This window comes from Lathyrus oleraceus, chromosome 2 (genome assembly GCF_024323335.1).
Source record: "Lathyrus oleraceus cultivar Zhongwan6 chromosome 2, CAAS_Psat_ZW6_1.0, whole genome shotgun sequence".
NCBI lineage: Eukaryota > Viridiplantae > Streptophyta > Magnoliopsida > Fabales > Fabaceae > Lathyrus > Lathyrus oleraceus.
In genome coordinates this window covers 392,553,358-392,578,911 of record NC_066580.1, presented here as the reverse complement: position 1 = coordinate 392,578,911, position 25,554 = coordinate 392,553,358, and the positions used below count along the sequence as shown (strand labels likewise).

At 35.2% G+C, this 25,554-nt stretch overlaps 1 protein-coding gene and 1 long non-coding RNA gene across 2 annotated transcripts; both read right to left on the bottom strand.

Annotated features, from left to right (window-relative positions):
• Positions 1-11,771: 11,771 nt before the first annotated feature.
• LOC127119699 (uncharacterized) lies at positions 11,772-14,500 on the bottom strand. The gene is made up of 2 exons (XR_007802908.1): positions 13,884-14,500; positions 11,772-13,134 (listed from the first exon to the last, which is right to left on the bottom strand). It is a non-coding gene; the product is annotated as an uncharacterized LOC127119699 (long non-coding RNA).
• Positions 14,501-22,270: 7,770 nt separating this feature from the next.
• On the bottom strand, positions 22,271-25,217 carry LOC127119698 (probable UDP-arabinopyranose mutase 1). The gene is made up of 4 exons (NM_001427390.1): positions 24,646-25,217; positions 23,445-23,695; positions 23,186-23,354; positions 22,271-22,996 (listed from the first exon to the last, which is right to left on the bottom strand). Exons 1-4 carry the CDS (start codon positions 24,964-24,966, stop codon positions 22,643-22,645), a joined length of 1,095 nt encoding a protein of 364 aa, NP_001414319.1. The 5' UTR covers positions 24,967-25,217; the 3' UTR covers positions 22,271-22,642.
• Between the last annotated feature and the right edge of the window lie 337 nt (positions 25,218-25,554).

The following is a 25,554-nucleotide window of genomic DNA, read 5'->3' as shown; positions in this document are numbered from 1 at the left end:
GAAAGTTGTTCCTCTTGATCTAAACTTTTCGAAAAGTCCAATTTCATCCATTTTGGACAAGATTTGCTAGGGTTGCGCATGGCTTGAACATGTTATCATCATTTGGCAAAGATCAAACTTCAAGCTTCCATACACATTTGCCTTGCATTCTAGGTTGATTTCAGACTTACTCACACTCAATTATGGATCAAATGGAATGATCTCATGGGTCTATACACACCCACGCACTCATGCATCACTCATTGCCAATTTTGGAAAGTCATTTGGAAGGTGCAAATATCACATAATCCAGCTATAAATAGAGCTCCATATGCTCAGAATTCAACACACATTCGCGCCAGCTTTGATCCTAAACCCCTAACCCTTCCATTTTAGAGGATAAACCTGAGAATTTCCTTTGGAAATTGAGTTGAATTCTCACTGTTTTGAGATTCAAAACTCTAGGGATCCAAGACCTTTTGTGCATTCTAATCCACTTCTGCAAGCATACTGAGCAAGATCAAGCACAAGCTAAAAAGCAAGAACAGTTAAATCCAGACCTACATTGAAGGTATTTTCTAGAAAATTTCATCTCTTTGATTCTCTCTTAATTCCACTCAATTCTCTTGGATCCTTGGTTGTTTGAAGTCTTACCAATATAGGCAAGAAGGTTGAGTTGCTTAGAGGTCAAATCGAAGCAACTCAGTTGACACACCTCAAAATTCAACTCCTCATATATTTCTATATATGTGGAGTTAGTTAAAATTTAGGTCAGATTTGTGCTCTATGCCATTTTTTCTTTCAGATCATGTCCTCCTTTTTCATTTTCTTGATGGTGATGAGTGAACCAGTCCGGCCAGAGTCACCGGAGAAGATGATCGGCCTTTGGACGCCGGTGATATGTTGGCATGGTTCAGAGCCATTGATCCTTTTCAAATTGTTTTAATCTTGTGCGTTGTTTTTAAATACCAAGCATATGCCGCATTGACTCAAGTCCACCATGGAACGCGCGCTGGTGGCCACTTGATCTGCCACCTCAATTAATGAGGGAGATCAAGTGGTCCATGTTTTTTCTGATTATTTGAATTTCATTTTAATTTCTTTATTTTTATTAATTCATATTAATTTTAATATTGATCCAAAAAATATGAGAGTTCCACCAAAAAATTCAAATAATTTCCTCTTTCTTCTTCTGAATTAAAATTATTTTTTGGATCATTATTAATATTTTTCATGATTTAATTGATTTTGCATTTGTTTTTAATTATTTAAAAATATTTTTAAGTCTTTAAAAATTCTGAAAAATTTTCTCCAAGGTCCTTTGACCTTGTTTGACCTATGATAAATCTCATGGCCATTTATTTGGTGTTTTGATGAGGTTTTAGGAATTTGACAAACCATAGTTAATTTAAATATATTATTTTAGTATTTTTAATTTTAATAAATGCCAAATAATTTTGTTGACCAATTGTGATAACTTGTTTGAGTTTGACTCTTGTTATTGGGCCTTGGTCAAGGTTGATTTGACTTTGTCAAGTTAATATCATTGGATTTAGGGGATTGATGGAATGTACATTCCATCTCCCAAAATGAATGGATGATATTAATTTGGTAAAAGTCCTCATTTGATCAATTTGAGTTTTCATCTATTCCCCTCCCTTTTCATCTCATTCCTCTTCTTTATGCATTCATCTCATTTGGCCTATGATATCTCAAAATTCTAAAGCTAGTTGATTAAAAAATTAACATGAGTATGGATGAGATTAGGCCACACCTTTTGCATATTCTTTTTGTGCGTGGTATGTTTCATGAGCATAGTTCATAATACTATGTTTCTAACATGCATTAACACAAAAATTCTATTGTCCGGTCTCAAATAGTTGTGACTTCTACATAAGTCCAATTACGATTGCTTAACATAGCGCTAAATTTGTGACATAAAAGGCATATCATTCTAGTTAGTAAGATTGTAAGTCTCTCCTCTTTCATGGTATTGTGTGAAAACTTGGCTTTTTTTCCTTCCTTTTGGAAGATGTCTTGGCTCAAGGATCCATGCTTGTGATAAGTGGGTTTAGTGTTCTCCAAAGAATGTCTAAAAAGCAAAAGCAAAACAATACTAACTTCTAACCTATTAACAACTAACTTTTAATTTCAAGCCATTTACTTTAATGTCATTTAATTCTAGCTTTTATACATTTGCCATTGTTCATATCATTCTAATTGTTTATGTTAATTGTATTTTCACTTTCTCCACTTGGACCATATTGTGTGATATATCTTGTTTGGGTATACTTTGCTTGTTTGTGTGGTCCTTGACCATTAATGTACATAATAACAATAAAAACCCTAAAAAATGTTTGTGTGGACTGTTGGCTTGATCTTGGACAAATGGACTTGGAATTTAGGCAACATCCCTATGCTAAAGGACTTGGCCAATGCCAACTTATTGAGAAACCAAGTGCTTGTAATTTGAAACTTCATCTCATATATCATTTAAGATCCCTCTGAGTTCATCTACAACATGATCATTGTGAAGCTGTCATTTTGAACCTGTGACTTGTAGAATTCATCTGCTACATGGGTTAATTTTTGAGGAATATCATGGAATGGATAAAGCTTGGTTGTGGCTATCTTTATTTGATGCCTTGCTCTTCAAGATAATATAATTATACATTTGTGTGTTGCTTGATTCTAAAAGTCCAAGGGAATTTTGGGTTTCTATTGACATTCTTGTAAATTGGATTGCTACCCATTTGGTCAGATCTTTTCAACTCTTAACTCTTAATTTTGTACATAGGATTAGTTCCTTCATCTTCTCCCCATTTCTTTAATTTCAAAGTCTCTCCCTCCCTTTTCAAAACCTTCTTTGATTGAATTTATTTTGTTCTAAACTTTGACCATTTTGCAAAAAAGATAGAAACTTTGGCCTTATGCCATTGCATTTTCAAACTTCTTTTCTTAATCAAATTTGTAAATAAACTTAACTATACTTGACTTAAACTTTCAAAAAAGCCAAAAAGAACTAACTCATTCAAATCATTTTTGGGCCTTTGTGCCTTTCAAACTTAATTTTTGTTAAAAGCAATGCATCCACTTTGAAATTTGTATCACGAACTACGAGGTTTTGATCCCTCATTTTTATGTTGGTACGTAGGCACAAGACCGAAGGTCTTGCCAAACACAAAAATATAATTAATGAATTCTTTTCTCATCCCCCCATTCTATTTGTTTGTAAACATCATTTTGTACCAAATACATATGCACACAAAAAGGGCTCCCTAGGAGTACCTAGGACACTTTGGGTACTAATACCTTCCCTCTGTGTAACCAACCCCCTTACCTGTAATCTCTGACAGTTTATTAGTTTTGATTTGAAAACTTCTTACTTTTGGGTTTTGTTCGTACTTTTTTCCTCTTCCCTTGGAAACAATAAAAGCGCGATGGCGACTCTTGTTATTTGATCTCTAACTTATCCATAGCTTGATGGTCATGAATTTACCGCTACAGTAGCACAAGCTGATAATCAGGGAAAGTGAAGAAACGGTAGAGAGGGTCATAGAACTGAACCAACACGCTTAAGAGTCTTTCAACCACGTCAACAGACAGAATAGACATAAGCTTCCCATGACATTGCTTGAAGTCCAAGGGATATAATATAAAGGATTCTAGCTTCCTTAACTCTTTCAAGTCGGGACATCTGAAATTGTACTTCTTAGTGTTCCTTTGTCCACAATCCATGGTCTGAAAATATTTGCAAATAAGACCTCAGTTCCTTGAAACTTTTGGTGTGATGAATGTTATGATGCGCAAGAATGCATGAATACAACAATCACAAATAAGGGATCACACACAAGGAAAACAAAGGTCAAGGGATGAATCAAGTCATTCTCAAGATCAATCATCCACTTTGGTGGATTATGGTTTACATCTTATTAACACCCAAGTTCCATTGATATTTACAAGAGTTGATTGGATCAACCAAGAATCAAGGGTTTGTTGTGAGTCACGAGCATGGAGTGTGGGTAAGAACCATCCCAAAGGAGTGAACTAAGGATAAAACCTGTAGATCATGTTCTAAACAGTTCCCAAAGTCTTAATTCCATCTATCGGATATTACAAGTTAGGATGGTTGACTCATCAACCTATAACATTCTCAAGAGAAACTCGTTTGAGTGTAGTATCGTGTAACAAATGTTATTAAGTCTACACTTGAACAGTCTCCGCACTACGTCCTAAATAGGCCAAGAGGGGTTAAATGTTCTACGGTTCTCATCTTCTCGGACCCCAAATCAGAGATAATAATGCCTAACCATAAATGACTTGTGTGACATTCATAACTCCAAAAGCGTCTCCACTGAGTAGATGGGTCTTAAGCCAACTTGTTAAGGACTACTCCACACAAGTCGAACATGACTATACCATCCTCCTATCTTAGTTGCACTCAAGTTCGAGTTAGAACTTATCTCACCACTTAGAGATCACCAAGCACAATAAGGAGATTATATCATACAAACAAATATACATACATCAAATATACAATTATATACACACAAAAAAGTAGGCTAAACCCACTAGAGACTACTCCCCAGCAGAGTCGCCACTTAATTTCTGTAGCGGTAAATTCATGATCATCAAGCTAAGGATAAGCTAGGCATCAATAAAATCAGAGTCATCACCGCGCTTTTATTGTTTCCAAAGGAAAAGGGAAAAGTACGAACAAAACCCAAAGATAAGAAGTTTTCAAATTAAAACTAATAAAATGCCAGAGATTATAGGTAATGGGGTTGGTTACACAGAGGGAAGGTGTTAGCATGCCAGAGATTACAGGTAAGGGGGTTGGTTACACAGAGGGAAGGTGTTAGCATCCAAAGTGTCCTAGGTACTCCTAGGGAGCCCCTTTTTGTGTGCATATGTGTTTTTGTACAAATGATGTTTGCAATAAAAAGAATGGGGGATGAGAAAAGAATTCATTAATTATATTTTTGTGTTTGACAATACCTTCGGACTTGTGCCTACGTACCAACATAAAATGAGGGATCAAAACCTCGTAGTTCGTGGTATCAATTTCAAAGTGAGTGAGTTTCTTTTAACAAAAGTTTAAGTTTAACAAAGGCACAAAAGGACTAAAATGGTTTGAATAAGTGTTAGTTCTTTTTGGATTTTGAAATTTTAAGTCAATTATAGTTAAGTTTATTTACAAGTTTGATTAAGAAAAGAGTTTAAAAAAAGCAATGGCATAAGCCCAGAGTTTCTAATTTGCAAAAATGGTCTAAGTTTAGAAAAACAAACACAAGCAAAGAAGATTTTAAAAGGAGGGAGAGATTTGAAATTAAAGAAGTGGGAGAGAGATGAAGAGACTAATCCTAAGCAAAAATTTAAAAGTTAAGATTTGAAAAGATCTGACCAATGGGTTGCAATCCAATAGACAAGAATGATATGCAGAAACCCAAATTTCCCCTGGACTTTAGAATCAAGAAATATCAATACACAAAATAGCAAGGTGAAAAGCAAGGCATCAAATAAAGATAGCCACATCCAAGCTTAGCAACTCCATGATCTTTCTTCAAAACTCCCATGCACCAGATGACTTCAAAGATGGCATTAAGCACAGGTTCAAAATAATAGCTTCATTATGATCATGTTGCAGATGAACTCAAATAGATCTTCAATATTGTATCAGATGAAGGTTCACTTCACAAGCACTTGGTTTCATGAAAGTTGGCATTGGCCAAGTCCTTTACATAGGGAGTGTTGCCTAATTCTAAGTCCAATGTTTCAAATCAAACCAACAGTCCACACCATATGTTTTTTAGGGTTTTTGTTCTTATTATGTACTTTAAGGTCAAAAGACCATGCAAGCAAACAAGTATATACAAACACAATATATCATAAATTATGGCCCAAGTGGGCAAAGTGAAAATGACCTTAAGTAAACAAATTGAATGGTATGAATAATGGCAAATGAATTAAAAGCTCAAAATTAAATTGTATAAAAGTAAATGGATTGAAATTAAATGTTAGTTGTTAGTTGATTAGGAGTTAGTATTTCTTTTGCTTTGTTTTGTTTAAGTCATTCTTTAGAGAACACTCAACCCACTTGTCACAAGCATGGATCCTTGAACCAAGACATCTTCCAAAGGAAGGAAAAAATGCCAAGTTTCCACATAATACCATGAAAGAGGAGAGACTAACAATCTCACTTACTAGAATGTTATGCCTTTTGTGTCACAAATTTAGCGCTATGTTAAGCAATCATAATTGGACTTATGTAGAAGTCACAACTATTTGAAGTCGGGCAATATAATTTTGGTGTTAATTCATGTTAGAGACATAGTATAATGGACTATGCTCATGAAACATACCACACACAAAAAAAGATATGCAAAGTGGTGGACCTAATCTCATTCATACTCATGTTAATTTTGCAATCAACTAGCATTAGGATATAGAGATATCATAGGTCCATGACATGAATGAATAAAGAAGGGGAATGAGATGAAGAGGGAGGGGAATGGATCAATCACAAATTGGTCAAAGAAGGACTTTTACCAAATTAAGATCATTCATTCATTTTGGGAGATGGAATGTACATTCCATCAATCCCCTAAATCCAGTGATCTTAACCTAACAAAGTCAAATCAACCTTCACCATGGCCCAACAACACAAATCAAACTCAACAAGTCAATTAAAATGGATCTACACAATTTATTTGGCATTTAAACAATTAAAAATAATCAAAATATACATTAAATTAAATAATGGTTGGTCAATTTTCTAAAACCTCATCAAAACATCAAAGAAATGGCCATGAGATTTATCATAGGTCAAACAAGGTCAAAGGACCCTGGAGAAAAAAATTCATAATTTTTGGAAACTTAAAAGTATTTTTAAACAATTAAAAATATTTAAAAAATCAATTAAATCATGAAAAATATTAATAATGATCCAAAAAATAATTTTAATTCGGAAAATGAAAGAGGGATTTATTTTAAAAAATTGTTGAAACTCTCATATTTTATGGATCAATATTAAAATTAATATGAATTAATGAAAATAACACAAATAAAATGAAAATTGGAAAATCAGAAGAAAAAAAACATGGACCACTTGATCTCCCTCATTAATTGAGGTGGCAGATCAAGTGGATCTAAACGCGCGTTCCACCATGGACTTGAGTCAGCACGTCATAAACAAGGTGTTCAAAACTAACGCTTGTGATTAGATTAATTTAAAAAGATCATGTGGCTCTAGACCATGCCAACTCACCACCAGAGCAAAACTCCGGTCACCTTCTCAGGCAAGCCTCGCCGGACTGGTCCATTCATCACCATCACTAAAATAAAAAAGGAGGACATGATTTTAAAGTAAAAATGGCACTGATCGCGAATCTGGCCTCAATTCATCCTAACTCCAAGTATATTGAGAGATACATGGAGTTGAAATTTTAGGTATATGATCTGAGTTGCTTCGATTTGACCTCAAAGAAACTCAATCTTCTTGCCTACATTGGTAGGACTTCAAACAACCAAGGAACCAAGAGAATTACGGAGAATTGAGTGAGAATCGAAGAGATGAAAAATTCTGGAAAATACCTTCAATGCAGTGCAGAATTCGATTGCTCTTGCTTTGATTCTTGCTTGATCTCACTCAGGAAGCTTGCAGAAGTAGATAAGAATCAACCAAATGCTTTGGATCCCTGGAGTTTTGAATCTCCAAACAGTGAGATTCAAACTCAATTTTTAAAGAAAATTCTCAGGTTTCTCCTTTCAAATGGAAGGGTTTGGGGTATTGAAGCAAAGTTGGCGCGAGGGGATCCCCATTTTTGGTGCCAAAGGCCTCTATTTATAGTTGTAGCACATGTTATTTGCACCTTCAAATTAAACTTCTAAATTTGGCATTGGATGATGCATGCTTGCATGGGCGTGTACAGGCCCATGAAGTCACTCTCTTAGGCCCATAATCAAGTGTGAATGAGTCTGAAAGCAACTTGGAATGCAAGGCAATTGTGTATGGTTGTTTGAAGTTTTGATTTTGCCAAATGATGATGTCATGTTCAAGCCATGCGCAGACCATCCAAATCTTGTCCAAAATGAATGTAATTGGACTTTTTGGAAAGGTTAGATCAAGAGGAACAACTCTTATGTTGAACACTTTTCCATTTGAAACTTTTATCATGGTGACTTTTGAGGTGGAAGTTTGGAAATTTTAACATATTAAAAAAAATTCTAAGTGTCAAGCCATATGTTCACTTATTCCACCTTAGCTAACTTTTTGTGTGAGCTTCAAATCAGAAAAGTGTCTTCACCAAAGTTGTAGCTCTTTCAAATACCTCCAAAAGTGTCATAAATTTGACCTAATTTGGATTTGATATGAAGGAGTTATGCATTTCCGAAGTTGAGGAAAATCACTTGTTCAATGGAATCGGTCCAAAATGACCTATAATGTACCCTCATATCACATGCTCATAAAAGTTGAATTATCTCTTCCTCAAAACATCAAAGTTTAAGTAGACACCACAAATTTGATTGTGCAACTTGTAAATCTTTAATCTCATAAAAATTGAGCAAGTTATGGCGTTGGGAAGTTGACCTCCAAATTAGGGTTTAGACAAAATGACTTATAATCTTTCACCATAAACAAATGACTTTACAAGCAAAACTATCTCTAGACCTAAACATGAAACTTGTTTGGAATTTCATTTAGAGTAACTTTCCTCTTGGAATCATTTTCATATGATAAAAATTGTAGGAGATAGGGTCTAGGGGATCCCGATTTTGATCAGATGAATTCCTCTGGTCAACCACCATTAACCAACTTGATAGCTTGCAATTCTCTTGACTTTTGGGACTCGTGGGAGATTATATTTTCATAAGATGATGAAATTTGAGGTGTCCCTTGAAATATTTGATCAATTGGTGAAGAAGCTTGTTGAAGAAGTTACATAAGACACCCAGATGAACTAGGGTTTCCACTGCAAACCAATTCCAAACTCTTGATGATTTGATGACCAAAATATCATATGAAGCTCATATGGAGTCATATATGATGTCTAAATCCATTGTGGACCATTCCTTGATTTTGTTTATGGCAAATAGGGTCTTAAACCCTATATGTAAGCTTGATAGATCAAAGGTGATCATGTGCCTTACCTACAAAATAGTTAGACAAATGCAAAAGACATATTTTTGGTTTTTTGGTTAGTAAATGATAAAATACAAAGTATGATACAATCAAATGGTGTTTGGTGATCTCTTCCAATACAAACCCAATGAATAAGGGGTAAGGAGGATGCCAAGGTATGATCTCAATGCTAATGCATATGATGAGATAGCATGAGGGGTCTTAGGGTCAAAATTGGGGTCTTACAAGCACTCGTCAGTGTCTATCACTTTTTTCAATACCTGTTAGTGTTGATATCCCTTCGCTCGTCAATGTGTATCACCTTTTTTCAATACCTGTCTGTATTGATATCCCACTCGTCTGTGTCGGTCCCTCTTTTTAGATACTCGTCTGTATTGATACACTTGTTTGTGTTAAACCTTTTTCCAATACTCGTCTGTATTGGTCTCCAACACTCGTTTGTGTTAAACCTTTTTTTGATACTCGTCTGTATTGGTCTCCAACACTCGTTTGTGTTAAACTTTTTTCTGATACTCGTCTGTATTGGTCTCCAACACTCGTTTGTGTTAAACTTTTTTCCGATACTCGTTTGTATTGGTCTCCAACACTCGTTTGTGTTAAAACCTTTTTCCGATACTCGTCTGTATTGGTCTGCATCACTCGTTTGTGTTACCTTTTCCCGATACTCGGTTGTATCGCTCTCCACCATTTTTCCAATACTCGTCTATATTGGTCTCCAACACTCGTTTGTGTTAAAACCTTTTTCGATAGTCATCTGAATTGATACGCTCGTTTGTGTTAACCCTTTTTCCAATACTCGTATGTATCGGTCGTCAACACTTGTATGTGCTGATCTGCTTCTCAATACTCGTCTGTGTTGATTCTCAACAGTCGTCTGTGTTTATCCTTCTTACAAAAGAAAATCATATGTGTCGATTCCATATTTTGTGTCAATTCTTTTTCCAATACTCATCGTATTGAGATTTTAACCTTCCTTCGTTTTGACTCATTAACCGTATTCGTTCATACTGATCTTCCCGCTTTTAGTCGTGTTGACCTCTTTCGATACTCGTCTGTATTGATATCAATCACTCGTTTGTTTATACCTCATCTTTCTATTTAACCCTTTGGTTAAGAAAGTCTCAATACCATAACCATCACACCAAAGTCCAGGTTCCACCTGGAAAACCACCTTTCAAAAATCTTCCACCCATTTCTCTCTAATGGAAAATTGTTCTCAGCGCTTGCCAGGGAGTTTTGAAAAAACAAAAAGAAAAAGAAAAGTTTGTTCATAAAAATACCGAGAACTTGTTGGAAAAAAAAGATCAATCTCATTGCATTAGAATACTGCATACCTCATACATATCTAACTATCCATAGCTATCCATTTCACCAAAATAACTTTTCGAACCTCAGCAGCTGCCTTGCACAAAAGCTATCTTGTTCATCCTATACCCTAGTGGAGAATTTCTTCATGACCTATCTTCACATTTCATTTGCTCTTGGTGAGCAAATTTTTTGATATTTTTAGTATTTAATCCCTTCCTACCTTGAATGTCCGAAAGCTGTTACTATCCATACATTCAGGTTTGAGAAGATTAAATAGGGGCAGCTGTCATACCCCAAAATTCACCCTACCCTTCACAAGTTCATCTAAGTCACTAACCCAAATCATTTGCATATCCCGATAAACATTCTTCTCATATACATATCCATCGTATCATAATACATTCCACTTGCATTTGAAAAAGCATAAGCTTGGATTCAAGGGTTTTATCATACAAGGCATGAAATGAATGTTAAGTCTCCAGGCTAGGATTCATGTGATGGATATGGTTGTGTTGGAATTTTTCGTCTTACAGGTATTCAATAGGGAGCATGTTAGAAACCCTAATTCAGGGAGGTTGCATCTGATCTGTTTGGTTCATTATAAATGCTTCAGTTGTTTGCTTATGATTCATTGGTTAAGATTCATTCAAGATGTTACAATTTGTTGCTGGATTAAGTATCAGTTGGTTTGGTTTGGGTGGATTTCAAGTCTAGTATTATGGCATATTTCATCTAGTTTAAAGGCACTATGTTGTTCAGTCAAGTCCATTTTCATTCATTTTGTCGAGTCATTATTCAATTTCATTCCATACAAGTCATTACCTATCATTTCACCCAAAAATACACATGTTTACCTAAGTTGACTTTTGGTCAACTGTTGACTTTTTGGTCAACCAGTTTACCAAAGTCAACCATCTAACCAAAATCATTTTGTAAGTCATGATACATGTCCATTTTAGACCATGTCCAATACAAAATCCATTCTTTTATCTTGTTCATTTTCACACCACTTTAAACCAAAGTCATCTTTCACCTTTTAAATCATGTTCATGTTAACCAATTTTAACCATGAACCATTTGCCATTTCCAAATTTTAACCATGAACCATTTGCCATTTTCAAACCATTTTCCACTTCTTGCATTTTTTATTCCATTTAATTCCTATAAATGATTCAATTCAACATTCATGATCCTTTGGTTCAGTAACATAGTTCAATTCACTTCATGGTACATGTTTCATAATGCATATACAAACTTGAATTTGGTGGGAAATTTTGGTTGAATGTCCATAAAAAATCATTCTATACAAATGTTTGTTTCATAATGCATATAGAGACTTGAATTTGGTGGGAAATTTTGGTTGAATGTCCATAAAAAATCATTCTATACAAATGTTCATTCATTTTGTAATTACATCATAAATTGCATACAATTTGGAAATTCAAAGCAGATGATCAAAAAGGTTAGCTTCCACAAATTTGAATAGGTTACATGATTACTGATCAAGGCTATATAGACAGAAGGAAATGGATGGCATTGGAGAATGCAAATTTATGTAGTCCCACGGTTCTTGATAGGATTAATTCTTTAGTTGAGCCTAGTCGATCAATCACGGTAATTGTTGAAGAAAGTTCATTGGTTATCCACCCACCCCAAATATTATGCATACTTCTCACAATTAATCCTCGCCATGGTGAAGTTTCTAAAGCTATGTGTAACAAAGGAGTTGAAATCTTCATGATAAGGCCATACTGGGCTTTGGATGATGTAAGCAGAAGTCCCGGGATTGTTGGAGTCAAAGATCTAAAGAGATTTATCAACTTATCAATGTCCTGGTTGCTCACTTAGTTGATTCAATGTCCAGAATCCACAACTTCTCATGAATGGATGTCGTCCCATATGGGAAGAAGTTATCAACTTTGCAAAATCAAAACATTCATCGGTACCTGGTTTGTCTAGATATCCTTTGGCAGAATGTTCTTCGGGCTCGCCGGGAGGATGACCAATTACATTAAGGTTAAGAGATTATATGCATTATTCAAAAGAAAAAACTCCCTCCAATACTTGATAAGAAAATCCTGCAAAACCAGAATGAAATCGGCATAACGGCACTGACCCAAAAAACCGGCAATCACCCTTCAAACTTCTAACTGACCTCAAAAAACTACCAAACAAGAACCTGCATAAATTCACAAAAAAAAACAACCAACAAAGGAGATCAAAAACGGGAATCGATATAACGAAAACTCAACTGTCACAAACTGGACCAACTCTTTCCAACTGAATAATAACCCTGCAACTGTCAACAAAAACCTATAACAGACTCCAAATCCATAACAGAAATAACCGAAAAAGAAACTATAACAGACTCGCAACAATCAAAACAGAATCCGGTTCAAAATCAAAACCGGATTCTAACTTCCCTCAACTTCTAACCGAAACAACTTCGCAAACAGAAAATACAACACCTAACCTAACCTCCTTATATTCCAACAAACTTGATAACGGTAGCAGAAGGGGGACCGATTCCTAACCGACGGTAACCAATTCTCAACAGAACGCTAACTACCTCTCAACCGACAAACCAAAAATCCTACCTCTCCTAACCTTTAATCACCCACCAATACTTCAAGGCCTGTAACAGAATTAACAAAACCGATCCTCGATAACCGAACTCGATGCCCACTTCTTCCAACTGAATTCACCTGCAGAATAACAAATAAGAGTCAATTCAGAACCAAAGGAGAACCTTCAAGAGCTAATGCAAAACCAGTTTTTTCTTTTCTCTTCAGTCATTAGCCACTCCCTCTAACCTCATCGAATACCCTCCTAACCGAATTTGGAACCCTCTTATAAGATCTTCAACCAACCACCACTTCAATAGAATTTTTCCAATTGATAACAACCAATCTCTAACAGATCCAGAACTAACTTCTAAACCAATTTCCCCATCACATAACCATCCTAATAATTCCATCAACCTGCAAACAGAATGAACTGTCATAACTTCCATAACAGAAAACTGAAACTCTCCTTCACTGAATCTTCTATAAATCCAATAACCATGCTTCAACAAAAGAAAACCTGAACACACCTCAACAAACCATTCACAACCCTTCATCAATCACTCTCCTCAACTATCTTCAACAACCTTCTATAACAACCTGTAACAACTCCAACACACTCAACTACCACCCTGCAATCTTCGATTCATAACACCTTTAATCCAAAAACTTGACCTTCACCATACTTCAATCCAATCCATCGAACCTCACCTCTAACCTCCTCTAATCTTCCACCAACCTTCCATTCACACGCAACAACTCTCACCACAATCTCAACAGAAGAAATAGAAAAACCGCATAGAAGGAGAAGAAAATTCACAGGCATAGAAGAAGCAAGAAGAAGCGTGCAACAGAAGATTGAGAAGAAAAAGAACCGAGTCAAAACGTACCGGAAAAGAGTGACGCAACGCTATTCCATGACGAAGACGGAAGCTCAACGCAAGAAGAAGATCAGAAATCGCCGCGTCGAAGAATCAGTGACGGTAAGGTTTCTCCTTTCAATGACCAAATTCCGGCCACAATCCGTCCCTTTCCAGTCCTACGCGCAAGAGCAAATTGTTAAGCGACCTCCGTCGTGGTTGATTGCGATCCGATGTTGAGTTCGGAAGAGGTTTCGAAATATGTTCTTGATTCTTAGAGCAACGTTGAACCTGCGTTCACGATGGTGGCGCGTCGATTTCGTTCTCCGTTGATCTCCGTCGTCCATGAAGCTTCGTCCTCGAGCGTGAGTTCACGAGTTTCTTGAGATGAATCTGAGGCACGTTTTGGCTCTCTTCCGTGAAGGCATTTCTTGGATTTTTTAATGGAACTTGGGCCTTTGGCCCAAGAAAATACTCTTTATCTACACACCCTCCATTATTACCTTACATCCCAGGCCCATTGTTCATATTTAGTTTCTTAATTATCTTGTTAACCCATGATTAATCCCCATTGATTGGTCTTGATTTCGTTTAATTTCTGGTGTTAATCTTGGTGATGATTAAATCTTGTTCTTGCTAGAATTAGGACTAATTTTAGATTTTAGATATTAGGATTAATTCACTTTTTAGCTTAATTCTTAATTAGGTTTAATTAGGTGATTAGGATTTAGAAATTAGGTTTAATCAATTGTTAGATTAGGTTTAGTTTCTTAATTTTCCAGAATTAATTCGTGATTGATTAACCTTGCCATGATTAATTTTTAGTCATTAAATCTCGTTATTTGTTTTTGTGGATTTTGTGTGGATTTTATATGGTTAATGGTTGATTTTGCCATGGTTAGACCTTAGGTTAATTTCCACTAAATTTGATTTGTTTGATCGTGTAGATTAGAATTCAATTCTTGATATTATATTGTTAATTTCTCGTTTGATTGATTGTGATCCTAATTCGTGTTTAGGTAGATTTTAATTTTTAGAATTAATAGTCACTTTAATTGTCCATTTAATCGATTCGTTGGTTTATGATCATATTGTAAATTGAAAATCCCATTTCAATTTAGGTGATGAATACTTTGTATGTCTAATTTTATTTTCCATGATCATAGGTTAGATCTTTGATTGTTTTTCATTGATTAATCCATTATCTTTTGAATCGATTCTAACCATTGTATGTACTTAGATATTATTGCATCATTCTCATTCATTCGACTTTATCTCATGCTAACTCGTTTGTTATTTTGTGTCCAAATGTGACTTGGAGATTCAAGTTCATTCCTAGCTATCCATGCTCCTAACTATTCCATTCTCATTCAATAGCTTTGTATTGTTTGAAATGCCATGCCACTTGTATGCTTTAGGCATGGTATTTAGTTAATAGTTTGTAGCTTGTATTCTTTCCATTCCCATGTATGTTGTATTATGTGGATTCATCCCCCCATTGTGGGTTAAATTTTCCCCTATCCCATAGTCATGTAATACCTTAGATTTATTGCAATCTAGTTAGTTCACCATGCATGTTAATAACCAAGATAAAATATAAAACGATAAATAAAGCATTTCTAAAGAAACAAAAGGTACTCGATTCAACGTCAAGTTGTTTTCCGAATAAAACTCACACCATTGCAACGTGAATGCTTGATCCAACGTCAAGCATTCTCCATCTTTTCCATGATCCATTATCTATCATCTCTTCTCCATTCTCTTCTCAACCTTATTCTATCTCTCCTCTATTATATAACACACTTTTTCATAATAAATTCAAATGCTTGATCCAGCATCAAGTACCTTTTTCAAAACATTTTTATAACAAATTGGAATGTGAAATGGGGTATATGTGTTTATACACAACATTCAAGTAATTCGGTTGTCGGTCGTACCTAGCCTGAGGACCTGACACTTGAATTTCCCCCTTAAAACATCTAATGATTCAAGCAAGTTAGATCTAGGTGCTATGAGGGAGAAAAAGAGTAGTTAGGACTCCATGGTCCTCTCGATTCTCAAGTACTCTGATCGTTGACTGTACTTAGTCAAGGGTCAGATACTTGTCGCCCTCTAAACTCCAATGATTAGACTTGCCAAACTCTTTTCACAATTCAAATCTCTTTTTCATGGCGCTTCACGGCCCAAATATCAATTTCTCTGTATCGTATGGCACCACTCGAGCTGAGAAAGATGAAGAATCAATTGGAAGAGTTATCGACCAAGAATTTCATTCGACCTAGTGTTTCACCATGGGGAGCTCCAGTGTTACTAGTAAACAATAAGGATGGTGGTATGCGTTTATGTATTGATTATCGACAGTTGAATAAAGTCACCATTAAGAACAAGCATCCCCTACCTAGGATAGACGATTTGTTGTATCAATTGAAAGGAGCATGTGTGTTCTCGAATATTGATTTACGATCGGGCTATCATCAAATATGAGTTAAGAGTTATGACATTTGGAGTGACGAATGCGCCTGCTATTTTCATGGATATATGAATCGGATATTCCAACCTTACTTTGACCAATTTGTAGTGATCTTTATTAATGACATTATTATTTATTCTCGTACTCCATAAGAGCATGAAGAACATCTAAGAATTGTTTTATCAGTATTGCAAGAGAAATAACTTTTTGCTAAGTTAAGTAAGTGTGAATTTTGGATGACCGAAGTTAAGTTTCTTGGTCATGTAATATCACAAGAAGGAGTAGCAGTGGATCCATCTAAAGTTGAAGCAGTTATTAATTGGGAAAGACCGAAAAATGCTTCCGAAGTCAAAAGTTTCTTAGGTTTGGCAGGTTACTATCGAAGTTCATTAACGGGTTTTCTCAGTTGGCCTTACCAATGACTCGACTTACTCGAGAAGAGATTTCTTTTAGTTGGGATTCAAAGTGTGAACAGAGTTTCATGAGTTTGAAGGAGAGGTTGACAAATGCTCCTATTTTAATTATTCCTGATCCTAGTAAGCCTTATGAAGTTTTTTTTAATGCCTCTAAGAAGGGACTAGAATGAGTGCTAATGCAGGGTGGCCAAGTTGTAGCATATGCCTCTCGTTAGTTTAAGACTCATGAAAAGAGTTATCTAACTCATGATCTTGAATTAGCAGTTGTTGTATTTACCTTGAAGGTGTGGTGTCACTACTTATATGGAGCATGTTTTGAGATGTTTAGTGACCATAAAAGTCTGAAGTATTTGTTTGATTAGAAGGAGTTGAACATGCGTCAGAGGAGATGGATGGATTACTTGAAAGATTTTAACTTTGAGCTAAAGTACCATCCAGGTAAAGCGAATAAGGTGGCAGATGCATTAAGTCGGAAAGAGATACTCAAAGCTGAGTTGATGATATTAGAGTATGCATTGTTGGAAAAGTTTCGAGATCCTAACGTTCAGTTTGCTTGGACTCAGAATGGTGTAATAATGGAAATTTGAATGTTAATTCCAATCTAAGAGAAGAAATCCATCAAGGACAAATGATAGATGAGATGTTGATTCAACCAGGTTTCACTCAAGCTTCAGATGGAGTTGTTCTTTTTAATCAAAGGATTTGGGTTTCGAGTGATGTAGAACTGAAAAGAAAAGTTTTAGAAGAGGCTCATAAAGGTGCATTTACCATACATCCAGGTTCATCAAAGATGTATCAAGACTTGAAGAAGGACTATTGGTGGCCTGGAATGAAAAAGGATATTCCATAGTATGTGTTTGAATGTGTGGTATGCCACCAGGTAAAGATTGAACATCAGAAGCCAGGTGATTTGTTGCAACCCTTAGAGATTCCAGTATGGAAATGGGATATTATTTCAATGGACTTTTCAGTTGGTTTACCTCGTACACAAGGTGGTTATGATTCCATATGGGTGATTGTGGATCGGTTAACTAAGTCCTCACATTTCCGAGCCGTGAAAACTACGTACAAGGCAAGTCATCTTGCACGGCTGTTTTTCAAAAATTGTGAGACTACATGGTGCCCCCACTAGTATTATATCGGATAGAGATCCAAATTTTACTTCAATATTTTGGAGAGCATTTCAGCAGGCCATGGGATCAAAGTTATGTTTGAGTGCGTCTAATCATCCTCGGACGGACGGTCAGACTGAGAGGATAATACAGACCTTGGAAGATATGTTAAGAGCTTGTGTGCTTGAAAGTAGAGGAAATTGGAAATAGCTCTTACCATTGATTGAATTTGCATACAATAACAGTTACCATACAAGTATCGGAATGACTCCTTATGAAGCTCTGTATGGAAGGAAATGTATAACACCTTTGTGTTGGACGAAAGTTGGTGAAGAAAGGATTTTAGGACCGGAAATTGTTCAAGAAATTATGGAAAAGATAAGAATGATTCTTTATAAGGTAAAGAAAACATAAGATCATCAAAAGAGTTATGCAGATAATAGAAGGAGGTCATTAAAATTTGAAGAAGGTGACCATGTATTTCTGAAGGTTACTCCGAGATTGAGATTGAAAAGGGGCGTTTAAGTCGTGGAAGTTAAGTATGAGATACGTAGGACCATATAAGATTATAGAAAGGGTTGGTGAAGTAGCTTAAAGATTAGCCTTACTACCTTCTCTATCTAAGATGCATGATGTTTTTCACATATCCCAACTCCGAAAATTCATTCCTGATCCTCTTCGGCCTATTCTTCCAGATTCAGTGAAAGTAAAAGCAGACTTAACTTTTGAATTACAACCAAGTCATATTGTGGAAGGAGAAACTAAGGTGTTGATAAACAAGGATATTCCTCTGGTTAAGGTTCAGTGGGATGAATTACTTTCGGGCGATGCTACTTGGGAGCTTGAGTCCAAAATGCGAGAAGCGTACCCTCATCTTTTCCAGGTAAATTTTAAATTTGAGGATGAATTTTTAATTAAAGGGGGAGGATGAATAACCCGTATTTCATTAAATACTCCAATTTATACCAGTTGAGGCAACCGGGTTCCTATGTGATCTGGAAGTTATCAGTTGTGATAAATAGAGTAACTAGTGAGCTCAGATTGACTTAATTTATATTATTTGGAACTGACCTTTTATTAATTGGTATAAAAAGGACAATTTGATAACATTAATAATGGGTCAATTACTCTAGTAGAACAAATATATAAAGTGTAGTGTCAGTTGGGATATTTGTTTAATACTCTTATTACTTTCCAACCACACAATCCCTTCTTATTTTCTTGACCACATGTTTCTAACACACTCTTACCAACTTTTCTAAATACCATTTCCTTTGCCCATTTCCAAATTCATGTTATAATGTATCAGTAAATAGAAAAAGAGGAAAGGAAGCATATTGGAGAAAGAAGAAAACTTGTGGAGAGAAGAAGAAGAAACTTGGAGAAACAAACAAAGTTTGGAATCATCATATATCTTCATCATCTCATCTCAACATCTTCCATCAAACTCTTCATCTCATTTTCAAGGTGAGTTCTAGGTAGAAACAATGTAGAAATTAGGGTTGTAGAAACATAAAATAGAAATTGATGAATCTTAACATGTTGTTATGTTTTCTTCCATCATTCTTGAGAAATTGCTATGATTGTTTTGTTTTTATATGAGTGTATATTGTTAATGTTAGATGATGGATATTGGTGTATTATACCATGAAAATCTTGTGTCTTATGATTGGTTGTTGTTAGGGACGTTTGGGTATGGCTAAGATGGATAGAAACATGTTTCAACGGGTATTTTTGACACAACTCATAGTGACAATCGATTGTCATTGTCTTACAATCGATCGCACCTTCACAAATTACTGAAAAACCAGAAAATCAGACAGTGCAATCGATTACACTAAGATGACAATCAATTGTTTCCCCCAAAAACAGAAACAAAGGATTCTAGACACTGATGCAATCGATTGTGGTCCTGGTGCAATCGTTTGTATCCTTTAGATTTTGGAGAAAAAATCATGTTTTCTAAGGTTCCTAAGCCATCTTAAGGATCATGTAACTTGTCCTATTATATGTGGGCATGGAATTATCATTGATTCAACTATATTTCATATATGATAGCATGATTAATATGTTATGAAATAATTGATATATGAATGTGATAAAATGACTAGAAATTCATAATGATTGGTGAAGAAACATTCAGAGCAAGACTAATAGAATGAGTTATAAGGATAATTAGGGCATGATGAATGACTTAGATGGAAATGCTTGTACGCAATAAGACATAGGTGTGTGTCATGAACAACTAGTTGTTAACTAGTAATGATAGGAATTGTATGGAACATGTGTTATTTTTGTGAATGTCATGGTGAATGTGATCACCTTGTGATTGTCGAATACAATCATGTTGTGTTTTATCTAATCACGTACTCAAAAGAAACCCATGGATTGTGCTGTCCCAAGTTGTAATGCTTATGTAGAGTAAGAATTGGGATGTATCCACTGATACTTGAATGAACTGGGTTTGAATCCCAACAGCGGTGGATCTCATGGTAGGTCGAAATCTCATATGGGTAAAAGGCTTGAAATGGGTTTAGAGTCCCATAGGTAGCGACGATTCTTAATGTGGATTTTATCCCTTATAATCTGAAGTCCATGCGTATGTCAAAGTATGAGATAAGTATCTGTGACTCGTGTCGAGAATCCTAGATGTAGGGTTAGCCGGGGAAAGATAATTATGATACAAGGATTCGTGACTTGTGTCGAGAATCCTGGACGTAGGGTTGGTTGGGGAAAGATACCTTGATATGGTTTCCTATTAGTGATTGTTTGAGTTGATGAACTCAAGAGACATGTTTCCATACATTGCAAGTTGTGTGTACTCATGTATTTTCCCCTTTGTGACTTGAGTTAGGTTTTGTTTAGAACCTTGTAAAGTCGAGTGAACCCATAAGATAGGGAAACCACTGATATTATTATCTCACCCCATGTTGTTGATAATTTTTCAAGTAGTTATGAGCAGGTGAAGGGTAAGGACAAGATAGCTTGATGTTCTTATTTGTTCGATGTTTTGGATGGCTTTTTCCGTTGTGTAGATATCTCTTTTGGGATCATTCTATAGTGATCTAGTTCCTAGTTTATATTTTTGGACACCCTTGTATATATTGTTCCATGTTTGTATTTCACTTTGGGCATGTAATATGTGCAATGTTGTCATGAGGCACTTATGTATTTCAGTACCAACATTATAACTATGTATAATATATAATTCTAGACATGTATCATATATGGGTGTTTCATTAGGCATACGCAATAGGTTATGCTTTTATTTATATTTTTGGGATGTTTTAGTATTATTTTTCAAAACGTTGAGAATAATGTCTGTAATGTTATGGGATATTTTTTAATAAATGCATTATATTGTTCTATGATGTTCACACATATTAATGTTTGAATCAAATTATGGCACTATTAGACGAATTAAAACGACATTGGATTAAAAAAAAATACAAACTTAGGGCAATGTTTCTGCCCAAGATGCATGTAGGTAAACTTTTGGAGATGCATATTCGAAATAGTCGTTTTCAGAGATGCAATTTCGAATTAACCTCATAAATATTCTCATATGCATCTCCTGACCAATTTTTGGAAAAAATGGGATGACTGCTTGATTTATGGAGAATGATAATATTTAAGGTGCGTCCGAAGATGCATCTCATCAGAGAGAAAATTTAGGTTTTCAGAAGTGTGAGCCACACCATAAGAATGGGGAAAAAATCGTCGCTCATTATACCCTCAATAATGCTCACAAACTCTAGAATTTTAAAAATTATCCTTCTTACACCATTTGGATATCAAAATTCGGACACAATACATATTCCAAGTGAATTCAAATCCATCCAAAACATTTATAATCACAAAATTTTATTTGAATTTAAAAATCCAAACATCCAAAATGCACAATTTTATTTGAATTTAAAAATCCAAACGCATCACATATTACAAGATAGCTCAAATTCATTATAAACATCCTGAATGCAAAAAAAACATTTAAATTTCAAAATTCAATCTCACCACATATTATAAAATAGCTAAAGTTCATCCAAAATATTCATAATGCACACAAAAAAACTTGTTTGAATTTCAAAACCTGTAGTTGTCTGAAATGCCCTGTCATTAGATGGTGAATCCAAATTATAATATGCAAATTATATTTCTAATAGTCAATTTTTTAATATTTTTTAATTTTTAATAAATTATTTATATGAAAACATTTTCGTCCAAAAAAAAATATAACGTAGAGGTAGAAGAATAAATAATGGGATATGGAATAAAATTTTCCAAATCTACGAACAAAACCAATCCAGCCCATTTAAGGCTTTCGGGACTAAAAAAGCTAGGCCCAAGACTAAAAAGGCTGGACACAGAACTAAACATGTCATTTTCTTTTCAAATTTTGATATCCGACCTTTAGACCGACTAATTCAAAAAGACCAATTCCACTATCCATTCAACACAAAAATTATTAACACCAGCAGAATTCAAACGTGAGACCTTGAGAAGAACATGCTCTCTAGACCCAAGTCTTCACCAAGTCAGGCCCAAGTCTTCACCGGGCCAACACTTGTGGGTTGTTGATTTGATAGCTCATAACCCACCATAACAAATATATTAAGGATCATATTTTTTTTATAATAACAGAAATAATATAAATATTAATAACATAAATATCAATAAATTGTTCTGGAATCTAGCAAAATCAACAAGAATCATAATATAATGCTAACAAATATGATAACAATAATAAAACTGATTGAAAACTACTCTCTTCCTCATCAACTATAAGTTGTTTCACTTGGTAGCAGCAACCTCAGAAGCTTTGGTTGAAGTTGTCTCTTCAGATTTGTTGTTATTAATCTCATCCCAAGCTTCAACCCAAGTGACCATGGCATCGGCGAGTTTGATGAAATAGGGATCAATAGTTCCAAGTTTCTCCTTGACTTGCTTGGAGAGTTCAATGTAGCATTTCTGAACAGAGGTGCAATCTTTTGAAAGGGTTGCAGCTTGGAAAAATGGAATGATCTCTTCTTGCCAGAAGATACCTTTGTACTCCTTTTTCAGATTAACAAATGGGTTGCTTGCTTTGCTGTGCCAAATGTAAGGTAGTCCGGTTTTCACTCCATATCCCAAATGGTCACAGATAACCTGTAAATTCATCCATCAGTTGTTGACCACGGATAAACCATAAGTTAAGAATATATTGGATAAACCAAAAGCCAGCTATGTAATCAGTTAAGTAATTGTAATAGAAATAGCAATTGATAATGATCATGAAGGTCCTTGACTTGTTCACTTAAGAATTGTTAACAGAAAAGGGAGATATGACTAATATACCTTTATGCACCATCCAGCCCACATATCGTCGTAGCGTCCAATAGGCTGACCATCACCCATGAGTCCGAAGTACATTGCAGGTCCAATCAGTTCACGGTTAAATGCCAGATTCATACCGCACATGGGGAACAGACTTCCTTTGGGAATGGTCAGAACAGCATCAACAAACCTGAAAAAACATACTCAAATGACTAAGCAAATGTCCATAAACAAAAACATAGAATATCAACTAACCACAATGAAAAAGCTGACTACAAACCTAGTGTTCCTCTCATGGGGCTTGACAAGCTGAGTTGGAGCATCGTAATCAGGTATGTTGAGCCAAAGGCCGTGAGAAACGGCAGTGGGGACACCTTCACGAAGACTGAAAGGGTATCCACGGACGAAATCAGTACCTTCTCTGTATGGGTCGTAAAGGGTGTTGAAGAAAAATGGAGTGGATGGACTAAGGAGATTCTTAATGTGCTGCTCAAGTGCATTGATTTCATGCCCAGTTGGGTCTTTAGCAACCTACACAGTAAAATAGAAAACATTGAGGAAATCATGTACTAGTATAAAACAGTACACTTTGTGAAATTAGTCTTGAAAGAATCAATAGGCGGTTATTAGTATTCACAGATACCAAAGAACCAACTCACAGAAATAATTAGATCCTAGAAAACAACACCGAACATATCATGAAAATAAATTGAGAAAATGATTTAATTCACAGGGAATGCTACAGAGAATATAAAAGAAGTCAATAGTTCAATGTTAGCTAAAATGGGAAAAACAATAAGAAAATTCGCTTATGAGTGGAAATCCTTCTGTCAAAAAAAAAGCCCTCAAAAGCAAAAGGAAAAGTTTTAAAGAAAATCATTCTGTCTACAAGATTTGTTTACATTATGTGCCTCAATCATTCAAGAAAAGGTAGCTAAAAACAGGACCCAGATGAATGCTAACAATCTGAATAGATCCAATTCTGTTTGAAATCATTAGAACTGGATTCAACTCAGATTCAATTCCTTTTGAAAACCAATTCTCATTTTAAATTCCTAACATCTGATTGAACTAGAGTCAATGCTGTTGATTCAAAGGATCCAAACCAAAATCAAATCAAATCAAATCCAACGAAATTGAATCTAATCAAAATGATGAACAATTTCCAAAGTCAAACTCACTCCCATATTTTTCAAAACATCCAAACCAAATCAAGCAAAACAAAATAAATTCATGAAGTTAGTAATTCCAAACAAACACACTCAATTCAAAAATCAAATCAAGCTTTAAACTTTACAACAACCCAGATCTAGCTCCAAAACCCCTAAAACCCAAAAAAATATATCAAGTCAATTCAATTCAATTTCAATTTCAATTCACTACTCAACAACAAACCAATCAACTTCAAGTCAAACATACAAACTTCCCGATCCAAGAAAAAAATAATAATAAACAAACGAAATTCACAAATCCACACTTACAAAGCAATCATCATCAATGGTGTAGATATACTTCTTCTTCGAAACCATATACCCAAAGCAACGACAAGCCGAATCCTTGAAGGAGATACACGAAGCTTTAGGACCCAAGATCCTATTGATATCATTCCGATTATACAGTTCATAATCGAAACCTTCAGGAACCTTGATAACCTTAGAAGGGTCACCATCTTGAACAATGATGAGATGATACTGTTCAAAAAAGGGTCTCCACATCTCCAGGAAATCAAGGTTACGGATCGTAGGGATGACGATGTCGAGTTCGTCTTTCAAGAGTGGAGTTGGTTTGGGTAACGAAGCCATTGTTGAGAAGTGCGCAGAAGGTGTTTGTGTTTATGTCTGTTTAAGATATGTGAGTGTTAACGTTGCTATATATACTCGAAGATTACGCGTGATTTATGGGAAGAAAGAAAATAGAAATGGAAAAATGAAAATCTCGTGGATTAGACTTAAGGAGCGGGTTTGTTTAGGGTGTATTACAGTGCAGATCAGCTTAAACACGCATATCAAACGGGTCGGTGAGTTTGGATTTTTATTGACTTGGTGGGACCATGGTTTCTCTACAGTTGGCATAAATCGACAGTTATTTGGATCTAAGAGGTTAATGATTTATTAACTTCAGAAAAGGAAATAACTTTAATGCTTTGGTTTTATTTTCTATAACCATTTTAGTAAAACTTAATTATTTTTTTTGGAAAGCTAATTTTATTAATACTAGAGAAATGACTAGGCATAAGCCATGCCAAGACAGCATGATAAAAAAAACATAATTGAAACTTAATTCAATTTTAAATCACGGTGTATTTATTAGTTAGTTTATATTTTGAACTTATAGATGTTTTTCCTCTTTAGATATTTAAAAATGACTATTTTTTAAATTTTTGGGAAAAA

Bases quoted from the DNA above. Each gene is read 5' to 3' on its own strand.
- LOC127119698 (NM_001427390.1), bottom strand. From the start codon at position 24,966: ATGGCTTCGTTACCCAAACCAACTCCACTCTTGAAAGACGAACTCGAC. The intron at 23,696-24,645 runs GTAAGTGTGGAT...TTTACTGTGTAG, and splicing joins CCATTGATGATGATTGCTTT to GTTGCTAAAGACCCAACTGG. The intron at 23,355-23,444 runs GTTTGTAGTCAG...ATGTTTTTTCAG, and splicing joins CCCCATGAGAGGAACACTAG to GTTTGTTGATGCTGTTCTGA.